The sequence below is a fragment of the Octopus sinensis genome, linkage group LG11 (genome assembly GCF_006345805.1).
Source record: "Octopus sinensis linkage group LG11, ASM634580v1, whole genome shotgun sequence".
Lineage (NCBI taxonomy): Eukaryota > Metazoa > Mollusca > Cephalopoda > Octopoda > Octopodidae > Octopus > Octopus sinensis.
The window spans coordinates 29,778,667-29,791,166 of NC_043007.1; the positions used below are offsets into that span (position 1 = coordinate 29,778,667).

Genomic DNA, 12,500 nt, shown 5'->3' on the forward strand with positions numbered 1-12,500 from the left:
ACCGGAACATGCTACGTCCATTATCAAGTTCTTTCTTTTTTTAATTCACCACAACAATGTCCGGTTTCCGATGTCTGGTCGGATGATCGCACTGGATCATTGCATGTCACAGGATTTGGCAATTATTATTATTATTATTATTATTATTATTATTATTATTATTATTATTATTATTATTTTCATCATCATCATTGGCTCGCCTTTACGTTATGAGTTCAAATTCCGCCAAGGCCAATTTTGCCCCTTTCATCATTTCGGGGTCGATAAATCAAGTCCCAGTGAAACATTAGATTCGATGCAATCCACTCATTCCCGTCATCGAAAACGTTGGCCTTGGACCAAAATTTGAAACCAGCATCATCATCATCACCATCATCTTTTTTATTATTTTGTTGTCGTTGTTGTTGTTGCTGTTAATATATTTCGCAATCACATCCCTTGACAAGTAATTCGAGGTGAATTCCTTGGCTCGCCTTTATTTGTGCGGATTGTATAATTCAATATTTTAAAGAAGGTCGTAAATAATTCAGTAACTACATTTCGAACTGCTAAGTTAATCATGTGACCGAAGTGTCTTTGTGTGTGTGCACCTGAGTGAGTGTACACCTGGGGTGGGGGATGCGTCCGGCTGCAGTGTGTGTGTGTGATTGTTCAAGTAATACGCTGATAATTAATCACAGAACGTATAAAAGAATCAGTCAAGTGTGCAATTACTGTCACATCTAACGTTAATCAGAATAGCATAGAATTACATCGCATTAACAAGAAGTCATTTTAAGACTTATCTATTCATTGGCATAAAAATATTTGGAACATTGCAAAGATAATTTGACACTAGCCTAGTGACACACGTCTGCTTCTAGAAGCCTAATGTATTCATATACGTTATTAAAATGGTGTTTTTGAAACAAAGTCATGCTTTATATTTACGGCCAACTCTTTATACGATGTAAGTGTTGTTTACTAATGTTTTTCCGTTGTAGTTGAGTCTCGTATTGCGTGGCGTAGTGCATCGCAATGGAATTTTGTTGTAAATGTTTGGTCGATTGGCGGGAGATTGTTGTCCTTGTTTGATGAATATAATTCTGTCGTGAAGTGTACAAATTTCACGCTTGCGATCGAACTCATGAATCACATTGATCACTAATGGATTGTTTGCAAGGTGACATACTTGGAGTTGGACATCAATGAAGAGGCTAGAAATTTAAATGTCCTCATAATTTTGTGCAGCTTTTTTAATATTTAATTATTACATCTTACATTGTGTTGTAAGAGGTTATTAATAAAGCGTTCAGCTGTTCTATATACATTATATACACATACATACATACATACATACATACATACATACATACATAATACATACATACATACATACATACATACATACGTACGTATGTATGTATATGATACGTGTAACACATTAATTTCGTTTTTGTTGTGGAGTGAGTGGTGAGGCATGGTATTTCTTTCTGGATTGTTCTATGATTTGATTTATTGCTTAAAATAGACACTGTTAATTAGTATATAAATATATTATCCCATGATGTAAAGACAAAGTAGTCCTCCAGCTGGGCCACGGGTTTGAGACTACTGGCTCTCAACCTGAGTGACGTTTGCCTCACCCACAACCGCTGCAGACTCCTCAACAGACCCGCCATCCTCAGGCCGAACAAAAACGTTTTCACCTTCCATAACGATAAGCGATAACTTGATAAGCCGATAACATCCACTGCTGTCGCTGACACTAAAAGACTGTTTGTAATGCGACGACAACGTCGTAAGTGAACACAACTCAAAACTACATACACACACATATTCACGCAAAGAGACGGAGAGGAAGTGAGAGAGTGACTTGTGAATGAGCGAAAGTGTTACCAGGAAGTTTGTGTGTATTTCCGGTGACCAGTCAATGGACAAGGCATTGCGGTCCGTCCATTTGCTGGACTTGATAAATTCTCGGGTGGAATACGTAACGTTGGGATCGCCAATGTGGTACTGGATGTAGATTTTCTCTTGTGAGAAAATCCTTTTGGCAATGTCGTCGTTGGCCACTTTCTCTGGGTTTCGAAGAAATTGTTCGATGATGGTCTGAAGAAAGAGAAGAAACCACAATGAACGAAGCTGCGTCGACGCTCACCCCCCTCCGCCCCCCTCTAGAATATGTATCATTAAATGAGTGAGCGAGTGTTACCTGTGGACGCCGGATGCAAGGAAACCAAATAGTAAAGCTTGCTTCTAACAAAGTCAGCTGTTTTATTAATTAAAGTGATAATTGTAATGAAAAGACATTATTAATTTTGCTCAGCAGGGGGAGACAACTCCGGAAGTTAAGTTAATTAAAAGTAAAATGGAATGAGGAACAACAGTGACCTTTGGCGATGGGGAGATATCTACCCGTATGTCTCGCATAGAATACACTTACCCATCGACAGAGTCGCCATGGGATCACTTGATCAGCTAGACATAGCAGTCAATTCACTTTTAAATCACACTCAGTGGTCTTACAAAAGGAACACAATTGACATTAAGTTTTTGAGTGAAAATGTTGCAGAAAAATATTCGGTGTTCATGGCTGGAACGTCTTTGAAGTTCTTCTTGAGATGTGGGGAAAGTTCTGTAGAAGAACCAGCAAAGGAATGGCTGTACACTGAACAAGTTTGCGTTGGAACCTCGTCGCTCCAGTTTCGGTTACACAACATGGAATTTTCGGGAAGATCCTTCTACGATGGTTTCAAGACAACCAGGGACTTTGAAGTAGGAAATGCTGGATGGGATCTTTACAGAAGTACGTCGTGTATATTAAAGTATGTGTGTGTGTGTGTGTGTGTGTGTGTGTGTGTGTGTGTGTATGTGTGTGTGTGTGTGTGTGGTGAAGTGTGAAAAGTTTCAGAGCTTTCTCACCTGTATGGGTCTTGGTTCGTAATCGCTACTGATCTGAGGAGCAAACACCAGCAATCGTGGGCCAAACTCAACGTACTTGTAACAGAGTAAGTCTTTACGACCAATAAAATGCTCAGTCATAGAGGTCGATGTTTCGATTCTCTTTTGCAGCCCATCTACCCGGGCATCGTCGTAAAATATCATTGTCCGGTCACTCTCCGGACCCGCACTGTCAAATTTGTAGCAATGTTCTGAAAGAAGAGGAGATAACTCAGAATGCCAATGACTTGCGAAAGTCCTAAGTCACGGTCGATGAAATAAAATTATTCAATGTATCTCACATGTTCAAAGGAAATATATCGCAACTATATTTATGCACACACACACACTCACACACACACACACACACACACACACACCACACACCACACACACACACACACAATTTATCGTCAAAAGCCAAAACACTTTTTATGCTCGTATCTTTGTTCGTCTCGTTTCGTTTATATATATATACATGCATATATATACATGCATACATACATACACACACACACACACATATATATATACATATACATATACATGCATTCATACATATATGTACGTATGTATATAGTTATGTATGTATATACATATTATACATATATACATACATATATATGTATGTATATATATATATATATATATTTACATACCTACATATATATATATATATAATATATATATATATACACGCATATACATACGTATATACACACATATATGAGTGCGTGTCGGTGTCAGTGTGTATCTATATGAGTGTGTGTGAGAGAAAGGGAGAGAGAAGGAGGGAATGAAAACCTTCTTGGATTGACTCCATGGAAGTTCTCTCTCTCACTCTCTCTCTTACTCTCTCACTCTCACTCTCTCTCTCACTCCCTCTCCCACTATCTCTCTCTCTCTCTCTCTCACGTCACCCAACTGTAGTCAACTCTTTCTCTCCTGTTATATCTCTTTCGTACACAAAACATGTCTTATAAAATGTCGCTATTTCAACAGAGAAATGTCGTCAATGCTCACCTTTCAACGAACATTCTCGCCCTGGTTTGAAATATTCTATGATCCAATGAGTCTCGTGGTTGCGTTCCCTGAGGTAAAGTTTGTCAATTCGGTGCTTAAATATTTCCTTCACCATTTTCAGCTGGGTTCCTGAACAAGAATATTAGATTCGTATTTGAGAGGTTGTACACCCCCCACACACACACACCCACACCACACACACACACACACACACACACTCACACACACATGTAATAATGAAGTCAAACCAAATGGTGAGATTTGGAAAAACGTTTCGGATCTGAGCGATATATGATTGGAAACGCGTTCGTTACGTAAGACCTTCCGGATGCATTTCCTGTGATATAATTACGTCGACGTGAATCATACAAATTAAATGATTTCAAAATATCGGTATTTGATTTGTCTTCAGTGTTACAACTTAAACGACTCAATGTCAGTATAAACTAATCGATCCAGACTCCACTTATGCGGAAACTCTTAACAACGATTTGGAGTAGCTTCTTATATTTGACTCGAGTCGAACATTCTGGTACCGTGCACTGCTTCTTTGCGTTACACGATATGTATATATATATATATATATATATATATATATATATATATATATATATATATATATATATATCACCGTGATCACCGTGACCGACCAGACTATCAGATGTTGCTACACATCGCTGGTCACAATGTGCTTTGCATTGTTTTAGCCTTGAAATGACGCTACCCCGTTGGCTGAGCGAGCAGGCCTACAGAAGAAAGAGTGAAAGTTGTGGCGAAAGAGTACAGCAGGGACCGCCACCAACCCCTGCCGGAGCGTCGTGGAGCTTTAGCTGCCCTAACCACTGGGTCATTGCGCCTCCACATATATATATATATATGAATAGATAGATAGATAGATAGATAGATAGATAGATAGATAGATAGATAGATAGATAGATAGATAGATAGATAGATAGAGATAGATAGATAGATAGAGAGAGAGAGAGAGAGAGAGAAAGAGAGAGGGGGAAGACTTATACAAAGAAGATGAGAATGAAGAAGAGAGAGAGAGAGAGAGAAGGAGAGGAGACGCTGATAAGTAAATGATGAAAGTTGCTCACTTTCGTAGTCATTGAAGACGGAAATCTTTGTGACCAATCCATCGGGCATCTTGTAGTCTGCGAATTTCTCCAGTTTGGCTTTCTTGTATAGAATTACTCTCTTACCATTCGGGTAACGCATCTGAAATTCTTCAACAAACAAATGGTTTTAGAATGGTTAATGTCGCTGTTATTGTTGTTGTCGTTGTTGTTTGGTAGGATGGTACCGTTCGAACGCATGAACTTCTCTGACAATTTTAACTACTCAGAAACACCATCCTCATCAAAAACAATAATTAAGTTAATGTCAACATATCTAATGCAGGAAATATTAACCGCCTGATGAGACCATAATAAGACCAAAACATGTCCATAGTAGTTTCTTGTAACTGCTGAATGAAATATTAGTCATTAGAGATAATTGCTTTAATTACTTGCATAATTAATACTTGATTGGTGTTTTGATGCTCCCTAAATTAGAAATTTTAATACGAAATTTACTATAGTTTTTTCGTGATGCCGGTGCACCCCCCCCCCAGTTATTTATCGTTAAAAGAGTTCTAGATATATTTTTACACCAACCAATGAATATTATTGCATAATCATTTGCTGATTTTCTCGTCACTACCTCACTAAATGCAATGATGTTTCTTCTGGAGTCATTCCTCATGTTTGTTCTCAGGTAAACCTTTTCTATTCCGATGCTGAGAAATCCCATCGTAGATTCCCTTACTTACTCTTCTCTTGCTTCAATTCATTTCTATACAGACACATATTCTTTTATAGGAATTTGTCTCAAAGAAGGCACGAGGACACCGTAGCGTAACGGACTCCAAAGAAGGGAAACAAGCTGTGTACATATTCAAAATGTATCGATTGACGGAAAGCTTAAAGGATTGAATATGATATACGAGGGGAAAACAAGACGATGGCAGCGAGTTCCAGAGAATAGCAGTTCGGCAAATGAAGCTTTTAGAATAAACGGACTTATCACTAAACAGAGGAATTATGTGCTTGGGAAGAGGACCGGAATTAGCGAATCGCTTTTATTTAAAAGAAAATGTTGCTGCTTAATTCAAACCTCTTCTGCCCCGCCATCTATCGTTAACACTAACCCGTGTTTTATAGAAGATATCAAGTTCGTTTTTATTTAACATCGGTGGTTGTTTTCTTTTCTGTAATAATCATCCAACTTGGATAAACTTGGTCGCGAACCATGAAAATAGCGAACCATTCAAGAAATAAACTCTCGGCCATATGTAAACACGATCGCTGCCTCACGTCATTCCAAGCCTTTTGAAGGAATTATGGTTAAGGATACTATCTAGAAGCCCAGCAGAAGGACCCCTGTATTTCTTGACAAGGACTGACTTATAGCGTTTTCCGGTTTAATTGTTCTAGGATTCCTTTGTGGCAAACCTTCAAACAACAGCTTCTCTTACCACTGCCAGACTCAAAGACCCGAGAAGAGTAATAACTGATGTTCTTATTCTTCGGAGTAAGTCATTAAAAAAAAATCGAGAATGTTCCAGAATCTAATCAAATTTACTCACCTGTGAGGCTCAGTTCTAAAGGAGCAACCCAAGAAGGTGGCATGTCCAGGTATTTTTCAAAATCTTTTTCAATATCCTGAAATTTAGACGAAGAAAAATTTAGATTATTTTTAGAAAACCAATCACCACCGCTAAATTGTCTGCTGTATTTTCACCAAGAATAATGTGTTGTGGTGCCAGAAAATGAGGAATTTGAGGCAGAAGAGTAAATTGGATCGAATTACTTGCATCCAGAAAAAGCAGTTTGTGTGTGTGTGTGTGTGTGTTTATATTTACTTTGATATATACATACACACACACAAACACACAAACACACACACACACACACACACACACACACACACACACACACACACACACAATAATCTACAAAGCTAAGATGGTTTTTGTAGCCTAACTGTTAATTTTCAGCCTTTATCACAACTCCCCATTAAATGTCTCTTCTCAGTTAAATGCAGCGCGGAATCGCGACAAATGGTTCAGCGTACAGAAAGACAGCCTTTATTAAATGATTGGCAGACACGTTGCAGACAAATGGGAAAGATTTACTTTTAACCCCTTTTGGTCCATATACCTCCGACTGGCCAACTAGACAAGTCTTAGAAAGACAAGCTCTGTTGAAGTCTCTTCAACATAGGTGAACTCATTCACTATATTTTCCCCTACGATACTCTCTCCATTACAATAATTTCCCAATTCCTCACAGGGTTATTGCTCTTCTTCACAAGCGGATTAAACCAGTCCTTGTATCTTAGTTTCCTTTTGGAAGGAGGTCCTCCCCACACAAAGTCTAGTTCTCTGTATAGGAGACGCTTCGGAATTCTTTCATTTTTCATACGAACGATATGGCCCATCCCCTCACTACCACCACCTTTCACCTCAGTCTGCTACGTCGAAAGAGAGTTTCCATGCTTATAACATTTGCAAACCCCAAGGCCTCAACATTACTCACATAATCTCTCCAACATATTTTCAAAATTTGTGGAAGACATTTTTGCTGAAACATTCGCAATGTTTCATGTTTACAATGGAGAAACCATTTTCGACAGTTGAAACAACAAAACAAAAAAGCACAAATGTAGGTTTTCAAAATAAACATTTTATTGCCATTTAATTCTAGACATCGTTGAGACTATAACGAGAAATACATTTGCAGGATTAGTTATAAAATTGAAGCTTCTTCCAATCACAGGCTGCGAGACAAAGTTAGACATCCACAACAATTGCATTAAATTAATTAATTAGACATAGCTACATGTTTCGTTCAAACGAGATTTTAAAATCTATGAAATCCTCATTTAGAAGCAAAACCATCTGCAGTGAATTATTCTAATTTTATGGAATACATTGTGTGTGTGTGTACACATACATGCAATTGTACGACATATATACACGCATATGTGTGTGTACACACACACACACACACACCACACACACACACACACACACACAACATATATATATATATATATATATATATATATATATATATATATATATATATATAATATATATATATATATGCAAGGCCTAGTGGTTAGGGTGCTGCTCTCTCGATGGCGAGATGGTCGTTTCAATCCCTGGGCCGGGTGGTGCGTTGTGTTCTTGAGCAAAACACTTAATCTCGCATCGTTCTGCGGTCACTTAGACACCTGACGTGTGGTACACCTAGGTGCACCTGTTCAGTTGATGTCGGTTGGGTGGAGAGAGTGAGTTCATGCGCGGCACGGACATTTGATCACTAGAAACAAATCGTTTGTGCAGGTCGTGGGGCAAAAGCCGAACACCAAGGCAATCCGGCGCATTCCGGTGCCCAGTTCCTTAACCAAATTGTCTGATACGTAAGTAATTGAAATATGCAAGGAAATCAAGACGGCGTCATCTAATGATGGTCAGGTGTGTTTTAGGTGAGGGTTGCCTAGTATTTCTAGCAGTAAGGATGACTACTTAGAGCCTCTCTCGCTGCATCATGATGATGATGATGATGATGATAGTGATGGTGGTGATGGTGATGATGATGACACATGACCAAAATCAGTCCTAATTAGGTGAGGATTCAGGTGAAACTGTCAACTAAGACATGTCATAGAACAATGACATGTCATAAAGTGTGAAATATTTGATAATCGCAGTGGAAGGCATCGACACCTGAACAGGTGAGATATCTAATTAATACCTTCGCTATCGTGGCAGGTGTAAATGGATACGCGAGGATATGTATGTATGTATGTATGTATGCATGTATATATATATATATATATATATATATATATGGGGGTGCGTGTGTGTGTATGTCAGTGTGCGTGAATGTATATGTTGGAGTGTGTGTGTGTGTGTGTGTGTGTCTGAGTACATATGTGTTTCTATGTGTGTATGTGTGAATGTCTATATGTGTGTGCATATACGTGCGTGTGTGTGTCTGACTATGTGACGTGTGAGTGCGTATATGTGCGCATGCGTGTGTACGCATGTATGCATGCTTGTTTTTTTGTATGTTGGCATGTGTGTGTGTGTGTGTGTGTGTGTGTGTGTGTGTGTACGCTGACGCACACTCATGTCTGCATGGATGGAGAAATTGTGTTTCTTTGGCAAAATCGTTAAAGCGGAACACTTTATATTCCGAGTTCGAATCGCACACAAAGTTCGTCTTTGCCTTTCATTCCTTCGGGGATCGACGATGAAAGTAAAGAACCAGTTGAGCACTGGGGGGAGGGAGGGAGGCGATGTCATCAACTAGTGCCCCTCCCCTCAAATTTCAGACTTTGTGCATAGAGTAGAAAGAATTATTACAGGTGGTGGCGGCGGCGATTTCGTTGTTGTTGTGGAGGATGAGGAGGAGGAGGAGGAAGAGGGAAAGAGGAGGAGGAGGAGTTGGCTTCGTAATCAAGAAGCATCAGGAGTGTCTTTTCCCAGACTCTGGATTGACTTAAGCCTCGTGTGTGTAAGTGTGTGAGTATGTGTGTGTGTATATGTGTGTGTATGTGTGTACGTGTGTGTGTACGTGTAAGCTTGCCCCGCAATCACGTGACAGCTAGTTTGACCCGGCAGCGCCGAGCGTGTTTCCTATCATACTCTTACGTTGCAGAATTTCGTAAAACGGAAACTGTGCGGAAGCGTATATAAAGAGAAGTTCTAATTCTTGGATAACAGACTTAATATGTCACCTTACTTCTTTCTACCACCTGATTCTGGGGCAGGGTTAGTGGAAAGCCTTCCATGCAGAGTTTTTGTTTGGAGACCATCAGCCACAAGCGCGGTGGCCTCCCTGTGTCCAGGAATCGGCTTTCCTAGACTCCCCAGCTCCCTCCATATTGTGCCGCATGCATACAATCAGCAAAGCTTTTGTTTCTACTCCATTCTCTGCTGTTGTCAGACCACAAATGTCTTTGACACTCTCTTGCACTCTTGCTCTCCACATTTTATGCCAATTGTCCTCAATGGGAAAGAAACAATGGACAGAGCAACGGGACAAAACGGGACAGAAGCGTTTAAGATGTGGATCCTTCGTAGATTGGGCCGAGAAAACTGGATAGAAACGGTAGTTGCAGAACGAGAAGAGCTGAAACTCCAAAGACACCCGTCGTCGAGAATCAAGTCTACAAAAGCCATCATACTTTGCACATGCAATACGCCTGTCAGGATGCTTGGCGGTATTTTGTCTGCCGTTACGTTCTGAGTTCAAATTCCGCCGAGGTTGACTTTGCCTTCCATCTTTTCGGGGGCGATAAATTAAGTACCAGTTACGCACTGGGGTCGATGTAATGGATTTAATCCGTTTGTCTGTCCTTGTTTGTCCCCTCTGTGTTTAGCCCCTTGTGGGTAGTAAAGAAATAGAAATAGGTATTTCGTCTGCCGTTACATTCTGAGTTCAAATTCCACCGAGGTTGACTTTGCCTTTCATCCTTTCGGAGTCGATAAAACAAGTACCAGTTACACGATGGGGGTCGATGTAATCAACTAGACCACCACGCTTCCTCCAAATTCAGGTCGTCTGCCTATAATCGAAAGGCTATCTGGGACACACGACGCATAACGACTTATGTCGGGGCCCTAAAAAGTTGGCGCTGCTGTTTCTCCTTTAACAAAACCCTTAAAAGAACTGGGGCTGCTCTTTGTACATACTCTTCTAGAGTCAATAACCACGCAAAGAGATTTTTAGATACACCTACCTCGTCATCTTCAAAGTCGAGACGGATATCTTCTTCTAGAAAACGCTTGGAAGGCAGATCGTCTCGCGGAAATATATATTCCCAGTTGGTGCCGTCATTCAGATCGTACTGCATCTTCTGCAAGAATTTTAAAATTCTATCACAATCGACCAACTTTTCTCCACAGAAACTGAGCGATAGAAAATCCTTAATACGTTACAATGAAAAGTGTTAGCTTGCTCGTCTTTGTTAGATTGTCTGTCGAAGAAGTCTAAGCTTCGAAGTCACTATTAATCTCTTCCTCTTCAAAAAAGTCTTGAGAGATCCTTCAGTTTGTTTTAGTATATTACAACTTGACATAAAAGCAAAGATTAAGAGGGAGGGACCGACCGACGGATGGACGGATGGACGGAGAGAAGGGTGACTGGGTGGAAGGGTAGAGGGACGGACAAATCGATCGATCGATAGATAGATAGATAGATAGATAGACAGACAGATAGATAGATAGACAGACAGACAGATAGATAGACAGACAGACAGACAGACAGACAGATAGATAGATAGATAGATAGATAGATAGATAGATAGATAGATAGATAGATAGATAGATAGATAGACAGACAGATAGATAGATAGACAGACAGACAGACAGACAGATAGATAGACAGACAGACAGACAGACAGATAGATAGATAGACAGACAGACAGATAGATAGACAGACAGACAGACAAATAGATAGATAGATAGATAGATAGATAGATAGATAGATAGATAGATAGATAGATAGATAGATAGATAGATAGATAGAACAATCGATCGATAAACAGACAGACAGATAGAAAGAAAAATTAGATACATAAATTAGATAGATAGATAGATATATATATAGATAGATAGATAGATAGATAGATAGATAGATAGATAGATAGATAGATAGATAGATAGATAGATAGATAGATAGATAGATAGATATGTTTCTTTATTAGCCACACAGGGCTGCACACAGATAGAACAAATTACAAGGTAGAGCTTTTCTTTTGGGGGTAAAAAAAGGAGAGTGGTGGTTTTCGATCAAAAGGGATCGTAAAAGGAAGGAAAAAGGACAAAAAAATGGGAGGGGTTAAAAAAGGGGGGGGGGAGAAAAAAATGAATAATAGGGATCGTTATCACAGAAATGTCAATATGAAGTGTAAAGGGGAGGACAGGTGAGGTTTACCACTGGAAAGAAAAGCCTACGGAAAAGACCACGGTAACCTCGGTCAATGAAGTCACATGTTATATTTCTTTTTTTTTGCAAATAAGCAACTCTCTGTATTAATTTTTATGGTTCATAGAATCATAGTCAAGGTGGCTTCGTCATTCATACGTGCCATCCTTGCTACATTCACCCATCTTTTTTTAAAACATTCACTAGACAAAACTTGCCTCTCTACTCTCACTTTCCTCTTCAAGTGATACTTGAAGAAGTTGATGAGAGATTGACCAGAGAGGAAAGTGTTTGTCTCTAATCCTTTCAGGCGCGTCGACCAGATACATTCTTTCGCCATAGCCACAAGTATGATAAAAATAGCTCTTCCTTCCCGTTTGAAGGAAGGAGGCGTGACGATATTAACGATAGACTCGGCTGATAAACCGACACGTCCCACACGTGACAGTAGTCGTTCGACATAAGCCCACAGGTCGGAAATTGCTGGACACTGCACGATTGCGTGCAGAGCGGTTTCGTCGCTCTGACCGCATCTCGGGCAGGTCGGCCCCGTGTTTCTCGAGCCAT

General features: G+C 39.7%; 1 protein-coding gene across 3 annotated transcripts in view; it reads right to left on the reverse strand.

The window, feature by feature from the left end:
- LOC115217584 (dynein regulatory complex subunit 7-like) overlaps positions 1-12,500 on the reverse strand; it is a 45,191-nt gene that overhangs the window by 9,797 nt on the left and 22,894 nt on the right. For all 3 annotated transcript variants that reach the window (XM_036507279.1, XM_036507281.1, XM_029787336.2), the window contains 6 exons: positions 10,747-10,863; positions 6,578-6,653; positions 5,046-5,174; positions 3,946-4,074; positions 2,905-3,134; positions 1,879-2,091 (listed from right to left, as the gene is read on the reverse strand). In XM_036507279.1, coding sequence (XP_036363172.1) covers positions 1,879-2,091; positions 2,905-3,134; positions 3,946-4,074; positions 5,046-5,174; positions 6,578-6,653; positions 10,747-10,863 — 894 coding nt within the window. The remainder of the gene's footprint in view (positions 1-1,878; positions 2,092-2,904; positions 3,135-3,945; positions 4,075-5,045; positions 5,175-6,577; positions 6,654-10,746; positions 10,864-12,500) is intronic.